General features: G+C 41.2%; 2 protein-coding genes across 10 annotated transcripts in view; both read left to right on the top strand.

The window, feature by feature from the left end:
• The window catches only part of FGD4 (FYVE, RhoGEF and PH domain containing 4), a 235,723-nt gene that overhangs the window by 191,272 nt on the left and 24,309 nt on the right, over positions 1 to 20,142 (top strand). For all 8 annotated transcript variants that reach the window (XM_032248279.1, XM_032248287.1, XM_032248281.1 and 5 more), the window contains 5 exons: positions 75 to 220; positions 953 to 1,109; positions 6,821 to 6,959; positions 10,560 to 10,618; positions 10,929 to 11,075. In XM_032248279.1, coding sequence (XP_032104170.1) covers positions 75 to 220; positions 953 to 1,109; positions 6,821 to 6,959; positions 10,560 to 10,618; positions 10,929 to 11,075 — 648 coding nt within the window. The remainder of the gene's footprint in view (positions 1 to 74; positions 221 to 952; positions 1,110 to 6,820; positions 6,960 to 10,559; positions 10,619 to 10,928; positions 11,076 to 20,142) is intronic.
• LOC116530270 lies at positions 11,357 to 13,517 on the top strand. 2 transcript variants are annotated; one of them, XM_032248289.1, is made up of 2 exons: positions 11,357 to 12,303; positions 12,349 to 13,517. In XM_032248289.1, exons 1-2 carry the CDS (start codon positions 12,169 to 12,171, stop codon positions 12,820 to 12,822), a joined length of 609 nt encoding a protein of 202 aa, XP_032104180.1. In that variant the 5' UTR covers positions 11,357 to 12,168; the 3' UTR covers positions 12,823 to 13,517. The 2 variants fall into 2 exon arrangements, with proteins under 2 accessions (XP_032104180.1, XP_032104179.1); XM_032248288.1 differs by having other exon boundaries at positions 11,357 to 12,298; positions 12,344 to 13,517.

Raw genomic sequence — 20,142 nt, forward strand, 5'->3', positions numbered from 1 at the left:
ACTCTGTGCCTAGCACAGTGCTGGGTGGTTAACTACTAAATGTGAAGTAATGCTTGCATTATTCTTTTATTTAGGTATTTTATTGCAAACTGTTGGAAGAAGCAAACCGAGGCTCATTTCCAGCAGAGATGGTGAATAAAATCTTTTCTAATATTTCATCAATAAATGCCTTCCATAGTAAATTCCTCTTGCCAGAGCTGGAGAAACGAATGCAAGAATGGTAAGAGGAGTAGATAGAAAATGATATGTTTAAGGCAGTCATGTAAGATGCTGTATTTTTCAGTTTTTAAATTGAAATAGAAATGCCACACACAACTGTAGCTAGACATTTATGCTAAATGTTTACATTGAAGACCACTGATAGACGTTGTGGTACAAAGAACTTCATGTCTGCTCTCCAAACTGTCATTTAACTAGTGAAGACAAAATATCGGGTAATGTGGAGCTTCAAGAATTCCAGAGCATCTCTCTTTGCTATGTCATTCCGATAGTCCCTTTAAAAAGGTGCTGCGTCATTCTCTACCTGCCTCACAGTATGGTGAATGAGATAAAGCACAGGGTGTGATTACTTCCTCTCTAGTCCTGTCAATTTGCTCATTCTATAAGAAATCTTAATGTGCCAGGCATGATGGCTCATACCTGTAATCCCAGGACTTTAGGAGGCCAAGGCAGGCAGATCACTTGAGCCCAGGAGTTCAAGACCAGCCTGGGTAACATGGTGAAACCCCATCTCTACAAAAAATTCAAAAAACTAGCCAGGCGTGGTGGCGCACAGCTGTAGTCCCAGCTACTAAGGGGGCTGAAGCTGGAGGATTGATTGAGCCTGGGAGGTCAAGGTTGCAGTGACCTGTGATCATACCACTGTACTATAGTCTGAATGACAGAATGAGACCCTGTCTCAAAAATAAAAGAAAAGAAATTTTAATGACTTGTTTTTCTATATTTGATACAGGGAAACTACCCCTAGAATTGGAGATATCCTTCAGAAATTGGCACCATTTCTTAAGATGTATGGAGAATATGTGAAAGGATTTGATAACGCAATGGAATTGGTTAAGAACATGACAGAACGTATTCCCCAGTTCAAATCATTGGTTGAAGAAATTCAGGTAATAGGACTATTTCATTCAAAGCTATGAATTACTATTTCCATACAAATTATATAGTCTTCTATATCTAAAACTGAGATCTAGAGATCTGTCCGAGATACCTAGCAAAATGTATTCTACTCCAAATTATGCGGAGATCATCTTTGCAAAGCTGAAATGTATATAAGTCACATGCTGCATACTAAGCAATAACGTCTCCATTTGCTTTTGAGGCCAGCAGAGGATGATTTTTATTAGGGTCTACATAAATTTACAAAATGAGTTTCCTTTCAGGTCTGTGCCTCTCTTGCATTGTTTCAGTGGTTGAGTTGTTGAAAGGAATGTAAACGAATATAGAATGATTGCTGTAAACCCCAAGATTTTGGAAACTAACCATTCTTTTCTTTTGTCACTTGGTATCTGTATCCTCATTTTCTTCTGTTTCACCAAACCTAAATAATACACTTTAATAATACCATAATAATTTCCACTTGATTTTCTAGTCAAAATTATTAATATCATATTCTTTGATACAGTTTAAATATTGAAAAGGCATATTTTAGGTCATCTAAGATTCTTGGTGTGGGAATTCTGTTGTTCATTGACTGTCTTCTTTTGTGTGATATGAATTTTTTTAATTGTACCATTTTAATTCCTCTAATTGTCTAACTATTTTTTGAGTTATTTTACAGTGGTTGCTTTTAGGATTATAGTATGCATCTTAATTTTTCACAATGTACTTCAGATTATACTCACCTTAATTCTTGTAAAACATAGACGCTTTGTTCCAGTATATCTCTGTTCCCTCATCTGTGCTATTCGTGTCCTGTATATTAGTTTTTATATGTCGTGAGTCTATAATACAGTGCTATAGTTGTTAAGGAAGGGTATGAGAAAAAATGTACCTATAAGTCTATTTTATATTAACTTTTATATTTGCCCATTTTGGAGTAACTTTCTCTCAGCATAAGTAATTGTTGTTTCTTATAAAGCAGGCCAACTAGCAATGCATTCTGTCGGTCTTTGTTTGTCTGGGACTATGCTTATTTTTTCTTGACTTTTGAATGAGTGAAGAATGAAGTTCAGTTTTGCTAGATTCTGAATTCCTGGTATATGGGTTTTTCCTTTTTTATTTTTTATTTTGTTTTTATAATTTTTATTATTTTTTTAGAGACAAGGTCTTGCTCGTCACCCTAGCTAGAGTGCAGTGGCCCAGTCACAGCTCACTGCAACCTTGAACATCTGGGCTCAAGCAATCCTCCCACCTCAGCCTCTCAAGTAAGCTGGGACTGCAGGCGTGCGCTACCCCCCTTGGCTAAATTTTAGATTTTTTATAGAGACAGGGTCTTGCTATGTTGCCCAGGCTGGTCTTGAACACCTAGACTGGGCCTTCCAGAGTGCTGAGATTGCAGGCATAAGCCACTGCACTCCGCCAGGATATGGGGTTTTCCCCCAGGACTTTGAATATATCATTCTCCTGCTTTCGATCCTCTGTGGTTTCAGACAAGAAACCAGCCATTGATTGTATTGATACTCCCATGCATGTGATGAGTCACTTTTTTCTTGATGTTTTCAAGATTTTCTCTGTTTTTGGCTTTCACCAGTTCAAATATTATGTATCTGGGTGTGGACCTTTTTATATTTGTCCTAGTTAGGATTGGTTGACCTTTTTTAAAAAAAATCATTTTCAGAAGTTTTCGGCCATTATTTCTTCCAATATTTTCTGTCTTTTTCATTTTCTGTTTTTTGTTTAATCTTTTGACTTCCATTACACAAATTTTGGTGGGTTCCTTTTGTTTGTTTTAGAGATGGTGTCCTGCTATGTTGCCTAGGCTGACCTTGAATTCCTGGATTCAAGTGATCCTCCCAATCTTTCTTCTATTATTCAGATTCTTTAATTTCTACTAGTCTTTCTTCAAGTTCCCTGATTCTTCTCAAATCTGCTGTTGAATCTATAGTGAATTTTTCTTTTCAATTATTATATTTTTCACATCCACAACCACAACATCTAGCTAGTGGAGCTACTGGCTGTCACCACTCACCCACTTCAGGGATCTTCACTTCTACTGATGTTGTTGGGTGTGTGTGTTCCCCACCACTCCAAACTGAATGAGCCCTTTTCAGCCTCAGCAGAAGAGCCACTCAGCAGTCCTCATAGCCCATGCCACCCTGGAGGCCCCTTCGTAGTGACTGAGCTGGGAGAGGGATAGGAGCAGCCCCAGGCTAGAATGCCACAGATTCTCACCATCCTTACCCAAAGTTCAACAGTTTTTAAAGTGTAAACACATTCCAGATTGTTGCTTACCTTTTAATCAATTTCTAAGATGCTTATATTATTTTGTCAATTTTATCTAGCTTTATAGCTGCTTTTATTTTTTATTTTTCATTTTTTTGAAGGTAGAGCCTCGCTCTGTCACCCAAGCTGGAGTGCAGTGGCGTGATATTGACTCACTGCAACCTCTGCCTCCTGGGTTCAAGTGATTCTCAGGCATCAGCTTCCCAAGTAGCTGGGATTACAGGTGTGTGCCACTACACCCAGCTAATTTTTGTATTTTTAGTAGAGACAGGGTTTTTCCATGTTGGCCGGACTGGTCTCAAACTTCTGGCCTCAAATGATCCCCCCCACCTCGGCCTTCCAAAGTGCTGATGTTACAGGCATAAGTCACTGCACCTGGCCTATAAACTGCTTTTAACAGGGAGGATTTGTCAGTCTCTTCATTCAGCTATAGACAGAAGGCCTACCTCATCCCCTCCACTCCTTTTTTTTTTTTTTTAAACATTTTTTTCTTTTGTAATTAAACACTTGCCTACCTTACTGAATACTGGGCTCCTTCTTTGATTTTTACCAGCTTCTTTTGCTAATACTGAAATGTGGGCAGAGCACAAAGAGTTTGCCTTCTATGATCTTCTTTCTTTTCATACTTTTCATTCATATCCTATTCCCTCCTGCCTCTATCTTGCCAGATAGATTTCCTCTAGGGTTGCTGTTCTAGTCTAGTTCTCTACTCCCAACTCCAGGTACAAATGGCCAAGCATGTGAACATCTTGTCATCCAAACAAAGTCAACATTTTCCTTTCCTATTTTTAGCTCGCAAGCATTTTTCCATCTGACTTTTTAGGCCTTGCACAGAGTAGATAATTATTCTGATATGTATTGGATTTATTAGGTGACATCATTATCCTGTCATTCACCAGAGCTTGACAACATAGCTTTATCTTTGATTTGTTACATTTCTTCTTTCTCTGTATGTGTTCATTTGCCTGTGAAATAATGTATTTGAAGTGCTTACCATAGTGCTTGTTGCATAGTAATTGCTCACTAAATGATGGTGATGGTGGTAGTTACTGTCTTATCATACTCTGAATTCTGTCTCTGCAATGTCTGTCTTCACCATATTATGACAAAATGACATGGGTTGTGAAAACAGTCGTAGATAAGGAATCAACTAACCTAGTTTAGAATCCTAGTCTGCCACTTATAGTCACTTGACCTTAGAAAACGCTTCTAAATTATCAGAGCCACAGTTTCTTCATGTAAAATATTTGGTATCAGTAATGCTTTCCTTGATGTACATAATAGATTAGGGGAAAATCAAATGAGATATTTAAATTTATAGAATTAATATCTTAAATCTAAGGAAGAAAAGCTATTATTCTCTCAGTTTCTATGCCAATTTCAGGCCCTTATTACTTTCTTCCTGGTCTGTAATAACAACTTCCAAACTAGTTACCCACTGTCTCCCCAAAGCCACACTGCAGTAGGTTAATCTAATAGAGCTCAGATCTAATAATACAACTGTCATGCACAAAAATCTACATTAGATTAAAAAAAATCTAAACTCACCTTGACATCATGACCTCATATTGCCTTTATGTTACATCTTCCATTTCCTTCTACTTATCTTATTTGCCAAGAAAACCTCTCTGCTCCTTTCATTGAACATATTTCTTGCTTCATTACTGTGGTCCTCTTCTCAGGTTTCTCCTCCTGGGCTTGCTCCCTAGTCTGTCTTTCTCTCCAAAGCCTGTACTCATCAGAGGTTGTGTTAAATGTTCCCTTCTCTGTGAAGCCTTTAGTTACTTGTTTGCTTCAATTGCAAACACCATGTCTTAATATAGCTTTGATGCCTTGCAGTGCCCTGATCATGGTGTGAGTTCAGTATATATTTTAATGGGATTTCTTCTTTGTTTAACAGGAACAGGGACATTTCTTATTTTTTCCTCTCTTGTGTTAACAGCTTCTTGAAAGCAAGTGATACAGACTCAATTTTGCCCTAAGAAATGGAGCTCTATTTACACAAAATTTGGTTTCTAATGAAAAAGAATGCTTTGAACTAATGAAATAGTAAAATTTTCTGACAGATAAAAGATGCCCATATCTTGTTCTTCTATATGGAGTCTTTTTTAAGTCCAAAGGAAATGCTATTTATCATAGCCTTGCTATGAAATAGTTTCTGCTGAGTCCAAAGTCATTTAATTCAGTCGTTCTTAGCAGACCTTATTAAATAGGCACATCTTTTAAAAAATCTCTATAGAATGGTTTAATAATGTGACTTCACAAACCCTTGTAGTGACTAATTGAAGTGGTTGTCAGCAATCTGGAATTTTCTTGCTTAAAATTCTGCTTCATTTTTTTCCCCCTGTGTGCTTTTTTTTCTTTTTTTTTGAGATGAAGTCTCACTCTGTCACCCAGGATGGAGTGCAATGACATGATCTCGGCTCACTGCAACCTCTGCTCCCAGGTTCAAGCAATTCCCCTGCCTCAGCCTTCCGAGTAGCTGGGATTACAGGCGCATATTACCATGCCCGGCTCATTTTTGTATTTTTAGTAGAGTTGAGGTTTCACCATGTTAGCCAGGATGGTCTTGATCTCCTGACCTTGTGATCTACCAGTCTCAGCCTCCCAAAGTGCTGGGATTACAGGCGTGAGCCACAGTGCTTGGCCCCCACCTTTTCTGTTCTTAAACCAGATAGTCCTCAACTTCAATGTTATAGAAATATCGGGTGTTTTTAAATGTATATTCTCTAGCTGAGCATGGTGGCATGTGCCTATAGTCCCAGCTACTTGGAAAGCTGAGTCCTCCTTGGGAGGACCACTTGGATCGAGGAGGCAGAGGTTGCAGTGAGATCACACCACTGTATGCCTGGGCAACAGAGTGAGACTGCATCTCAAAAAAAGAAGAAAAAAATGCATATTCTCTATGTCCTTCCCCAAAGATTGTGATGTTATAGATTGAGGTGGGGTTCAGCAATCTGCTTTTTTTTTGAGACAGAGTCTCGTTCTGTCACCCAGGCTAAGTGGCACAATCTCGGCTCACTGAACCCCCTATCTCCTGGGTTCAAGTGATTCTCCTGCGTTCAAGTGATTCTCCTGCCTCAGCCTCCTGTGTAGCTGGGACTACAGGCACGTGCTACCACGCCTGGCTAATTTTTGTATTTTTAGTAGAGGTGGAGTTTTGCCATGTTGGCCAGATTGGTCTCGAACTCCTGACCTCAAGTGATCCACCCACCTCAGCCTCCTAAAGTGCTGGGATTACAGTTGTGAGACACTGCTCCCAGCCAGAAACCTGCATTCTAAACAGCAGCCCAGATATGTCTAATGCGGGTGATGGACAGTTACACTTTGTTGAAGAATATTGCCCTTGATGATAGTTCCGTTTTACAGTAAGCATCTAGACTTGATAACCTAACCTAATTTTTAAATGTTTCTTAGAAAACCTTTCTCATTACAGAAACAGAAAATCTGTGGGAGCTTAACTTTGCAGCATCACATGCTAGAACCTGTTCAGCGGATTCCCCGGTATGAGATGCTCCTTAAGGACTATCTAAGGAAATTGCCTCCTGATTCCCTGGACTGGAATGATGCTAAAAGTAAATGACATTTTTGTTTTCTCCCTATTACGGAATAATCAAGTGGCCAAGCAGCCTTATGGTTTCAAAGGGAAGTATATTTCACAGCTACTTGAGTCAAATGTTGCTATTAGAAGATAATTTCACTGGAAATTGTTATCAACACCTCAGTTAGGCAAGTCACTTTTGAGCCAAAATGACAAGTTTAGAGCAATCCAAATCACATTTCTTTTGCTGGTTTCATGTTAGTCAGTAGCTCTGAAATATAAAATTACAGTCTTAAAGACATCTAGAATAGCAATACACAATTTCCTTCTCAGAGGAAGAATACAACCATTCAGAATTACAAGTGCTGCTATTTAATTAGATAGGTTGGTGCATGCCAAGAAAGCTAAGGTGACATTTACTATGTAAAAATAACCTAAGCAGAGTTGGCTCTACCTGCCCTAACATTCCTACCATAACAGGAAATGGTGCTTTTTATTGTCCAATAACATTTTCTCCAAGAAAACTTTATTTCACTTCTATTAGATTATCTTATTTTTCATTAGATTATAATGAAAGGGTTTTGGTTGTGTTTTTGATGGAATCTTGCTCTGTCACCAGGCGGAGTGCAATGGCACAATCTCTGCTCACTGCAACCTCCGCCTCCCGGGTTTAAGGAATTCTCCTGCCTCAGCCTCCTGAATAGCTGGGATTACAGGCGCACGCCACCACGCCCAGCTAATTTTTGTATTTTTAGTAGAGATGGGGCTTCACCATGTTGGCCAGGATGGTCTCGATCTCTTGACTTCACAATCCACCAGCCTCGGCCTCCCAAAGTGCTGGGATTACAGGCATGAGCCACTGTGCCCGGCTGAAAGGGTTGTTTTTTTTTTTTGTTTTTTTTGTTTTTTTTGTTTTTAATTTTAATTTTTATTTTTTTTAAGGCTTATGAACTTCAATAATACTTTAGCTTTTTCATGCACTTTTACAAACCAACCAACTGTAAAGGCATGAATGAAAATTTAAGAAATAAGAATGGCTTGATATTCAACAAGCAGTAATGGTACTTGTGTATAACTTTAAAACATTGCTACTTTCCCTTATAATTTGTTTTCTGTCCTAAGTGAATCTTGATGAGAGATGAAGTACATAAAACATTATTTTTTGTCTTGGATTGTTAGCCTTTTCTTTTTTGTTTTTACTTTGAGACTAAGTCTCACTCTGTTGTCCAGGCTGGATTGCAGTAGCATGATCTCTGCTCACTGCAACCTCCGCCTCCCTGGCTCTCCCTGGTTCAAGCGATTCTCCTGCCTCGGCCTCCCGAGTAGCTCGCATTATAGGCACCTGCCACCATACCTGGCTAATTTTTTGTATTTTTAGTAGAGATGAGGTTTCACTGTCCTAGCCAGGACAGCCTCGATCTCCTGACCTCATGATCCTCCCACCTCGGCCTCCCGAAGTGCTGGGATTACTGGTGTGAGCCACTGCGCCCAGCTAGCCTTTTCTTTTTTTAATTATTATTATTTTGTTGAGAAAGAGTCTTACTCTGTTGCCCAGGCTGGAGTATAGTGATGTGATCTTGGCTCACTGCAGCCTCCACCTTCTGATTTCAAGCTATTCAGCTGATTTTTGTAATTTTAGTAGAAACGTGTTTTCTCGAACATCTGACCTCAGATGATCCACCCACCTCAGCTTCCCAAAGTGTTAGGATTACAGGCGTGAGCTACCGTGTCTGGCCCTGATCCTTAGCCTTTTTTTGAACACAAGCTGTTTCAGACATGTTTCTCCCACCATTTGAGTGACTCTGACCACAGAAACTTCTCTTCTCTGTTCGCCCTTTCCATACTATAGAATGAACTTGACTTCCCATTTGAAACCAACTACTTCCTAGGAACTCTGCACTATCTCCATTTTCTACCTATCTTGCCTGACTGCTTGATTTGAGTGGCAGATCTAGTGGTGGGTGTGGAGGTGGAAACAGCACTGCTCTTCCTCAAACTCATCTCTAGAGCCGTGGCTTTATCCCATCTTATTTTGTCTTCCTGGATCCTGGATCTTGTATCAAGTGCACAGCATTGCCCATATCAGAATAGTTCTTTAAAATGTAAATTAAAATTCCGTTTCTTCTATGCTCAGACTTTGGTATCCCCTTACATGCCTATATCAAAGATGAGGTAGTTGGTGACATGGTATGGCATTTTATTACTTTTTTTGTTTGTTTGTTTTTCCATTGCTACTTTCACTAAAATTCTAAGGAAATCGCATAAGAAGGGCCTTTGGTGACCTGAAAGTGGAAATGAAAGCAACAAAAGTGCATTCTGTCCAGCAGTGCATGGAAGACAAAAAAACGTAGTTGAAAAGTCTCAGGGTTGTTGTGGTAACAGAATTAGGCAGACCAGTATTCACAAAACAGAAAAGAAAGGACAAAAACAGGACGTGATTTGGATTGAGAGGTTTTCCCTGGGGCCAGTCCAGCAAGACACCTCTTCGCCAGCAGCCCCTGGAGCTCCTGTGATGTCCACACCAAAAAGTTCCCATTCCCACCTGCCCGAGCAACAAAACCCTCCAACACTGACCCCTTTCACCCAACCCAGGCTAGAACTGTGAATGTATTTTCCCAAAGAAAGTAGGCTGTGCTTAGTAGTTAATTTGCTCATACAATTAGTAAAATGCTTACTACTGCTGAAATATTTAAGAACTTTTGAGTCAGAAACCTGGGTTTAAGTATGGCCCTCCAATAGCATAGCTCTGTGACCTTAACGTAGTTGTATTACTTCCCCATTTCGTTCATCTGCCAAATGGAGCTAAAATACTTAATGATTTAAGGCTGTATAAGAATTGATACTGTAATAAAGTACCTAGTATGGAGTTGGTGTACACTGTAAATTTCAAAAACTTTGAGCATAGAAGAAACTGAATTTTTGTTTACATTTTGGAAAACTATTCTGATTTGGGCAGTTCTGTGCCCTCAATACAGGATCCAGGATAGAGGGAGACAAAATAAGTTGGGCTGGGGTCACCGCTCAAGAGATGAACTAAGGAAAAGCAGTGATGTTTCTCTCTCTCCTTATTAATTTTGATGATTCATTTTTTTTTTTTTTTTTTTGGGGGCAGAGTTTCGCTGTCGTTACCCAGGCTGGAGTGCAATGGCGCGATCTCAGCTCACCGCAACCTCCGCCTCCTGGGTTCAGGCAATTCTCCTGCCTCAACCTCCTGAGTGGCTGGGATTACAGGCACGCACCACCATGCCCAGCTAATTTTTTGTATTTTTAGTAGAGACGGGGTTTCACCGTGTTGACCAGGATGGTCTCGATCTCTTGACCTCATGATCCACCCGCCTCGGCCTCCCAAAGTGCTGGGATTACAGGCTTGAGCCACCGCGCCCGGCCAATTTTGATGATTCATTATGGATTAAACATGTGAGCCTAACCTTCATATATGACTTTTTATAAGGAAAGATGAAGTTTCAAGTAATCTGCTTACAAATGAACTTTAGAAACTATCCAATATATAAATGGAAAATGCCACTGTTTTTGTTGTATCTTTGGTCTCAGATTTTTGAGTAAGTTATTCAGCTATATAGAAGCACAGGAAGGACAAAGCATATTTATTTACTTTTCTTTTTTTCCCATGTAGAATCACTTGAAATTATATCTACAGCAGCAAGCCATTCTAATAGTGCAATAAGAAAAATGGTAAGTGGTTTTCAGAGGAGACAGGAACCTTCTGATTAGAAAATTGTCAGTAATACTGCCCAAATCTATGTAGATTTGGACCAAAGTGAATTGAAATAGATGAACCAAAAAGAATGCTTACAAAATGTTTAATGTTATCCGGAGTAACTCTCTGAACTTGGTAATAACTGATGCAATTTATATCAAAATATATGCTTACTCTCAGTCCCTTCTGAATTATATAGATTTTAGTTAAGCTCAGAGTATTATTAAAGCTACTAAGTTGAAACCTGCTTGTATGTGATCTTGCTGTTTTGTTTTCGTTTCCTAGGAGAACCTAAAGAAACTCTTAGAGATTTATGAAATGTTGGGTGAAGAAGAAGACATTGTAAACCCTTCAAATGAACTAATAAAAGAAGGACAGATCCTCAAACTAGCTGCTCGGAACACATCAGCACAAGAACGCTACCTTTTCTTAGTGAGTATTATACTGTTGGCAAGTCATATAAGAATTATATATAAAAATGTGGCTGGGCATGGTGGCCGACATCTGTAATCCCAGCATGGGAGGCCAAGGCAAGTGGATCACCAGAGATCAGGAGTTTGAGATCAATCTGGCCAACACAGCAAAACCCCATCTCTACTAAAAAATAGAAAAATCAGCTGAGTGTAGTGGTAGTTGCCTATAATCACAGCTACTCAAGAGGCTGAGGCAGGAGAATTGCATGAACCTGGGAGGTAGAGGTTGCAGTAAGCTGAGATCGTGCCACTGCACTCCAGTCTGAACAACAGAACAAGACTCCATCTGAAAAAAAAAGGAATTATATATAAAAATAGTTGTATACAGATTGGAAAAGCAGAAGGTTGCCTTATTCACCAAAGCAATTACAGCTAACTTGGCTTAGTCAACAATGTCTGGATTCCATTTAGGGAAGTATTCTAAGTAACGTATTTTTTGTAATTTTTCTGTGTACTTGGTATGGAAGGCAGGCAGCAGTGACCCACCTGGAGTGGTTGCTGCAACAATACTGGCTGCAGTGAGGGAGGCATGGCCAGGGCAGCTATTCAGCTGCAGCTGCCGAGCTAGGTGTTCCTATACTCTCGGGGGCCCAGAAAGCCCCCTGTACACTTGCAGGCTCAAAAGTGCCTGCTCCCATTGCCTAGCCTTTCCCCACTCCCAATACCTGTTCCAATTTCAGAGCAAAGTTGGGGCCAAGCCTGGGTGGTATTGCAAACTGGCAGGGTGTGCACACACTTGGGACAGTGCTGATATGCCAGCCCCCTCGTGCCCCTCAGTCCCCTTTAGACTCTGAGTGCCAACAAGCACAGGAGGGAGGCCAAGGGGTGCTAAGGGTGGCTCAGTGTGGGCCTGTGGGCACCTTTTGGCACAAACAGCCTGGGCATTGAGGATGGCAGGTTGATGGCAGCTGGAGGCAGACAGGCTCCTGGTTGGAAAGAGGCAGGTCTGCAGTGCAGCCCGCCTTCAGCCCTGGGACAGCCTGAAGCCTGGGGGCCGGGCTGCCAGTTCCGTGGACCAGAGTGAGAACTTGGTGCATTTTCCAGGCCTGCCCATGGCTGCCCATAGACCAATCGGCATGTACTTCCTCTCCTGTGAAGCAAATAAAAACCCTGGACTCAGTCAGACTCTGGCAGATGTTGGGATGACCTGCCAGTGGAGAGGAGCTACCCACTGTAGGTCTCAGCTGAGAGCTAAGCAGATGTCGGGACAGCCTGCCTGCGCAAAGGAGCTGTCCACTTCAGGTCTCTGGAGAGCTGTGCTGTCGCTCAAGAAACCACCTCTTCACCTTACCCTCCAGTTGTCCACATACTTCATTCTTCCTGGATGTGAGATAAGAACTCGGGACCCACTGAATGGCAGGACTGAAAGAGCTGTAACACAAACAGGGCTGAAACATGCCCCCACTCACCATGTTATAGGCAATAAGAAAGAGAGAAGGAGAGAAGAGCTGCCAACCTTTGTGGAGCCCAGACCTAGGAACTCCCTGAGCCAGGGATATACCACCCTGTTTGGGGCTCTGTTTCCTGGTATCTCCAAGCTTCCAGGCATCACCACCTTTGCCAGTGCCAGCAGTGGAAGCTGCTTGCAATGTACTTGGTCCAGCCACAGCTTTGCAGGGAGCCAGCACCCATGCTGGTGCCTGGAGCTGCTCCCCTTAGCTGAGCATAATGTATGCCCCTGTAGTCCCAGCTACTTGGGAGGCTGAGGCAGGGGAATTGCTTTAACCCAGGAGGCAGAGGTTAAAGTGAGCCAAGATCACGCCACTGTACTCCAGCCTGGCGATAGAGCAAGACTCTCTCTCAAAAAATAATAATAATAATAAATAAATAAAGACATCAGTTTGAAAAGAGCCCCTGTCAAAGCTTAATAAACATTAGCTTTCATTCTGATTGTTATTAGAGAAACAGACACATGGGTGAAAAGGCTGCCTGGCGAATGGCACACAGTACATTCTTAGGATGTTATTCATGTCTGACTTTTCTGCTGCGAGGCAGTCATCTCCCCCAACATAGCGTGAGTTGTCATGGGGGCCTAGAGGCTTCTGTGTCTGTTTTCAGCCTCCATTGAAAGGAAAACTTAAGAACTAATTGTCGGGCAGAGAGGGGTGTTCAGTACAAGGGGTCTTGAAAAGGTCATGGAAAATGCATATTATGAAAAAACTATGCATGGATTTCAAAGCTTTTTTGCAACAAAATAAACCCGTACTAAGTTGTTATAACATGACTGAACAGTATCTGGTTTGAGGCACTAAGAAGGGTAAGACATCAGTTTGAGGCCTGGCACAGTGGCTCATACCTGTAATACCAGGACTTTGGAAAGTCAAGACAGGAAGATGCCTTGAGCTTAGGAGTTCAAGACCAACCTGGGCAATATACAGAGACTACCCTGTCTCTACAAAAAGCTTAAAAATTAACTGGGCATGGTAGCATGCACCTGTAGTCCTAGCTACTTGAGAGGCGAGGCAGGAGAAGCTCTTGAGCCAGAGTTCCAAGACTGCAGTGAGCTATGATCATACTACCCAGCCTGGGTGACAGAGCGAGACCCTGTCTCAGAAAAATAAATAAATAAATAATAGGCTGGGCACAGTGGCTCATGCCTGTAATCTCAGCACTTTGGGAGGCCAAGGTGGGCAGATCACAGGGTCAGGAGATCCAGACCATCCTGGCCAACATGGTGAAACCCCTTCCCTACTAAAATACAAAAAATTGGCCAGGTGTGGTGGTACGCGCCTGTAGCCCCAGCTACTTAGGAGGCTGAGGCAGGGGAATCGTTTCAACGCAGGAGCCAGAGGTTGCAATGAGCCAAGATCACATTACTGTACTCCAGTCTGGTGACAGAACAAGACTCCATCTATAAATAAATAAATAAATAAAATAAGTTTGAAAAGAGCCCCTGTCAAAGCAACATGAATTCGGTTAAAATTGAAGCAAGAACAAACATCAAACATATGGCGAAGCTTGGATGCAAAAATGGTGAAATAATTGATGCTTCATGAAAAGTTTATGGAGACAGTGCCACGAAGAAATGAGCAGTTTACAAATGGGTAACTGATTTTAAGAAGGTACGAGACATTGTTGAAGATGAAACCTGCAGCAGCAGACCATCCACATCCTTTCACTAGGAAAAAATTCATCTTGCTCCTGCCCCAATTGAAGAGGACTGACAGTTAACAGCAGAAGCAGTAGCCAATACCACAGACATCTCAATTGGGTTCATCTTGCACAATTCTGACTGAAAAATTAAAGTTGAGCAACTTTCCACTCAATGGGTGCCAAAAATGTTGCACCCAGATCAGCTGCAGGCAAGAGCAGAAATTTTGGTGGAAATTTTAAATAAGTGGCATAAAGCTTCTAAAGCATTTCTACAACAAATTGTAATAGGAGATGAAACATGGCTTTCCCAGTACAATCCCGAAGACAAAACACAATCAGACCAATGGTTACCAACAGGTACAAGTGATCCAGTCAAAATGAAAGAGGTCTAGTCAAGAGCAAAGGTTGTGGCAAAGGTTTTTTGGGATGCTCAAGGCAATAAGCCCGTTGATTTTCTTGAGGGCGAAAGAACAATAACATCTGCTTATTTTGAGAGTATTTTGAGAAAGCTAGCCAAAGATTTTAGCAGAAAAACACCCAGGGGAACTTCTCCAAAGAGTCCTTCTAAACCATGACAATGTTCTTGCTCATTATTCTTATCAAACAAGGGCAATTTTTTGAGAGTTTTGACAGAGAATCATTAGGCATACACCTTACTGTCCTGATTTGGCTCCTCTTCTTTTTGTTTCGTGATCTTAAAGAATCTGTAAAGGACTCACATTTTTCTTCAGTTAATAGTGTAAAAACTACTGCATTGCCATGGTAAAATTCTCAGGGCCCAGGGCTGGACGCAGTGGCTCACACTTTTAATCCCAGCACTTAGGGAGGCTGCGGCAGGCAGATCACAAGGTCAGGAGTTCAAGACCAGCCTCACCCAATATGGTGCAACCTCGTCTCTACTAAAAATAGCAAAATTAGCCAGGTGTGGTGGTATGCGCCTGTAATTCCAGCTACTCAGGAGGCTGAGGCAGGAGAATCGCTTGAACCCAGGAGGCAGAGGTTGCAGTGAGCTAAGATTGCACCACTGCACTCCAGCCTGGGCAACAGAGTGAGACTCCATCAAAAAAATAAATAAATAAAATTCTCAGGACCCTCAGTTCTTTAGGGTGGACTGAATGGCTGCTATCATTGATTACAGAATTGAACTTGGTAGAACTTAGGTCAAAATAAAATATGTTTCTTTTAATTTCATTTCTCCACAAACTTTTAAAAGTCTTTTTCTATCAGTCATGTTTTTAAAATAACATTTGGTTGTTTTATGACCCAGCAGTTCTACTCCAAGTTTGTATAACTCAAGAAAATTGAAAACACGTGTCTGCACAAAAACTTGCACGTTTGTCCAAAACAGCATTATTCATAATAGCCAAAAAGTTGAGACGACCTAAATGTCCCTCAACTGAATAGGTAAACAAAATGTGGTATGGTCATGCAATGAAATATTATATGTCAAGAAAAAGGAATAAAAACTTACATATGCTACATGGATTAACCTTAAAATGTGTCAAGTGAAACATGCCTGTTACAGCAGACCACGTACAGTATGGCTTCACTTATGTGAAACATGCAGAAGAGGCAAATGTGTAGAGACAGGATGTAATTAGTGGTTCCCTAAGACTAGTGGGGAATGGGAAATGGGTATGAGGTTTCCTTTCAGAGGCATAAAATGTTCTGGAATTGGTGATAGTTGCCCAATTTACAACTATCCTAAAAACCATGATTTGTACATTTTAAAAGAGTAAATTGGCCAGATGCAGTAATCCCAGCACTTTGGGAGGCCAAGGTGGGTGGATCAGCTGAGGTCAGGAGTTTGAGACCAGCCTGGCCAATATGGTGAAACCCCATCTCTACTAAAAATAAAAAAGGTTAGCCAGGCATGGTGCTGCAGGCCTGTAGTCCCAGCTACTCGGGAGGCTGAGGCAGGAGAATCGTTTGAACCCAGGAGGCGGAGGTCGCAGTGAGCTGAAATTGTGCCATGCACTCCAGCCTGGCCAACAGAGCGAGACTCTGTCTCAAAAAAAATAAATAAATAAAAATAAATTTTATGGCATCTGAATATCTTCATAATTTAAACGTGTATTTTTACCAGATTATAAAAATTCTCATTTGTGCTAAACAGAAGTACTTCTTTCAGAGGTAATACAGAAAGCTAAGTAGAAAACAAAGAGGTGTCATGTTAGGGTTCAGAGTCCTCTTCAGGGGTCTATTACAAAAGATCAGCTGATTGCCATCGGAAAGGCAAATCAGGGTGGGGTGGGGGTATGGTATATGAATTGAGAGGGCAGTGGGGAAGCACCAGCATCAGTCAGGAGGCAGAGGAGCAGGCAGAAAACGTGGGCAAGAGCCTTTATTGTGGTTTCTGCAGGAAGGAATGGGCAAAACAGAGCACCCAGGTGAGGATTGGGTAGTTCGAATAATTTCTTTAGGGCCTAGGGCCTGTTGTCCTGGCCCTGAGTTGATTAGGGCAGGAGAATAGTGGCCCAGAGAGTAAGTGTTCAATACAGGAGGTGACTGCGGGTGTGGGTTCTGAATTGGTTGGTTTCTACATGATAGGCGTGCTGTTCTCTCTAGGAATTGGGTATCCCTGGGAGTGGTAGTCCTGTCAGAGTCAAAAAGGCCTAAGATGCCCAAAATCAAAAATACATAATAAAAAGACATGCCTAATACAGTGTTCTAGGTAACATAACCAGGAGTCAATGTCTTTCTTCTTTCTATGCCTTTAGGTGCTTTCTCCTCTTCCTTATTAATGGGCAGCCTCTGTAGTTAAACTTTGAGCTCGGGTTTAACCAATTGCCTGGGCTTAATTCTCACATCTGGGAGTTACTTTGGAAAGAGGTTTATGTTGAATATTTTGATGCAGAGCTGAATGAAACAGCTCTTTGGAGGATGGGTGGCTAAGAACCTTGGGAAAAGTGGCAGTCAGTGACTGAGGAAAAGACCCATCCTGTTTCACTTACTTTTTTTTTTTTTTTTTTTTTTTTTGAAAAAGTCTCCCTCTTGTTCCCCAGGCTGGAGTGCAATGGCACGATTTCAGCTCACTGCAATCTCTGTTCAAGCCATTCTTCTGCCTTAACCTCCCAAGGAGCTGGGATTACAGGCACCTGCCACCACGCCTGGCTAATTTTTGCATTTTTAGTAGAGACAGGTTTTCACCATGTTGGCCAGGCTGGTCTCGAACTCCTGACCTGCCACCCACCTCAGCCTCCCAAAGTGCTGGGATTACAGGCGTGAGTCACCTCGCTTGCCCGTTCCAGTTACTTTAGGCCATCAAACATAACATGCCATTGCCTCCCAGTAGAATGGGGTCATGTGGCAGGAATTTTAGGAAAGCCACATGCATTCTTTGAAGACTATCTTAGAAACATTTCCAGTGTCACGTTGGCTCTTTTCCTCCACCCTCTCCAGTGCTGTGCTTGTCACAGAATCCTGCCTTGCCAGTGCACATTTATTCCCATGGAGCCTCTTGTTCTTACTTGTAGAAACTTCAGAAGCACGATTTTTCTTTTCTTTTCTCTCTGGAAGGGTAATGAGGGCTAGTTTTCTGTTTCCTATCCTTGGGATATTACATTTGTCTGGAAAACCAGACTATATTTAGAATCTGCTATCTGCTTTTAAATGATCTTCATGTGTTTGCGTATTTGCTTGCGTCTACACCATACTTTTTCATTGTTAATGTTAAGTAGGATTCTGTTTAATGTAAGCCATTTCATGTTGCTGTCACAGAACACCTGAGACTGGCTAATTTATAAAGAACAGGAATTTATTTTCTGCAGTTCTGGAGGCTGGGAAGTTCAAGATTGAGGGGCTGGCATCTGGTGAGGGCCCTCTTACTGCATCGTAACATACAGAAGGCATCACATGATGAGAGAGAGAGCAAGAAATCCAACTCATGGCCTCAAGCCCTTTTTTAATCTGCATTAATCCATTCATAGATTAATTCATAGTTTAGTGGAGCCCTCATGATCCAAACAGTTACCATTAGGCCTCACCTGCCAGCACTTCTGCATGAGGGATTAAGTTTCCAACACATACTTTTTATAGGGCACATTCAAACTATAGCAGGTACTCTGTTGAAATAAACTACCTGACATCTGAAAGTTTAAAAAAAAAAAAATCACCACATTATCCCACAAAACAATCCAAAACTTTTTATCCTTGGCCCTTTGGAGTTGTTCTGTTCCTTATTTCCTTGTAACTTGATAGATTCCGATTATTTTTCCCTTAACTTATTTAATCTTGAACACAGAGCAAGCACAAGAAATTTTCTCCACCAATATCCTATTACCTTTGAAAACAAACATGAATTGAAATTGTCACTGGTGAGAAAATGAAATTGAATTATTTCAGTCAAATATATTTTTAGAGGCTTGAAATAAAAGTACTTGAACAGTAGAGATCAAGAAAGAGGACCCTCCCTGTGTTTTTAATAATATTGAGGCTTGTGGTTTTTATCACAACCTAGGACTTCTGGAAATTGCTTCGCTAGTCTGAGATTGCTTCACTGATCACTACTTCTAAGCTATGGGTTTGAAATAAAAGGGAATCTCCTACCCTCTAAGGGAAAGTCAATGTTCTTCATGCCATAGTTGCTATAACTTCTTTTTTCAATATCAAGGGAAACCCAGAGGGAAGTAATTATTTGTGAAAGGTGGTGGTGGCTTTTGCTATGAGCACAAGTTTCATGGAGGAAACAGAACTAGCTACTTAGTTGCTTCCTGTATATGACCTCATCATCTTTGTAAGCAATGTTTTATATTCTGCAAGAGCTCCTACCTTCACCTATGCAAAAAGGAAAAGGATATTCATTGACTAGCATTGGATTGTGATCAGAACTATTTAAGATTAACATAGAATTATTGAGCAGGGCATGGTGGCTCACGCCTGTAATCCTAGCACGTTGGGAGCCCGAGGCAGGTGAATCATGATGTCAGGAGTTCAAAACCAGCCTGGCCAATATGGTGAAACCTCGACCCTACTAAAAATATAAAAAATTAGCCAGGCATGGTAATGCACGCCTGTTGTCCCAGTTACTCAGGAGGCTGAGGCAGGAGAATCGCTTGAATCCGGGAGACAAAGGTTGCAGTGAGCTGAGATCACGCCACTTCACTCCAGCCTGGGTTACAAAGTAAGACTCTGTCTCAAAAAAAAGAAAAGATTAATATAGAATTATTGACAGTTTAGAATGTGAAGTCCAATTTAGGGAGAATATAAGGGAGGGAATGCAGTCCTGAAAGCATGAACGGGAAGGAGAAAAATACACATTTATTAGATAATCTGTCATGTGAGCATAACACAAATGGCAAATGCTAAGAGCCTCCATATTTGTGCACTTGTTTCTGCAAAACAGCATGAGTGCTGAACTTTAGAAAGCCGGCTTGAGGACAAGTAGCAGATAACTCACAAATTTTATGCTATACCATTACATTTGTCACTCAGTTTGCAGGAACAATTTGGTTATTGTTGGTGGCTGGAATGTGTGACCTCTATCCCTTGTGCTGGTGACTCTGTAGCTCCTGCAACATTCACAGCTTCAACCAAATATCCTCCTCAGAAAGCTTTGATAGAAGAGAGAGAAGTGTTGACAAGAACACTTAGCAAGCAAGCTGTTGCCTTAATCAAACTAGGATATGGATGGTGATAAAAAAACCTCTTGGAAGTTTTTTTCAGATCTCTAAAATCTATGTAAAATGCGGGTGTCATCATCATTCTCAGATGACAGTAGACAGTTAGTGATAAAGGCCTACATCCCAAGAGGATATATTTGAGAGGCCGAGATGGAGGATCACTTCAGCCCAGGAATTCAAGACCAACCTGGGCAGCATAGCAAGACCCCATCTCTATTTAAGAAAAAAAGAAGGCTCTGTCTATTTTTTCCAGAATACAGGTTATATCTTGGGATATATCTATAATGTATTTAGTGATCATTTATTTCTACA

The sequence above is a fragment of the Sapajus apella genome, unplaced genomic scaffold (genome assembly GCF_009761245.1).
Source record: "Sapajus apella isolate SASKATOON/1434 unplaced genomic scaffold, GSC_monkey_1.0 scaffold66, whole genome shotgun sequence".
Lineage (NCBI taxonomy): Eukaryota > Metazoa > Chordata > Mammalia > Primates > Cebidae > Sapajus > Sapajus apella.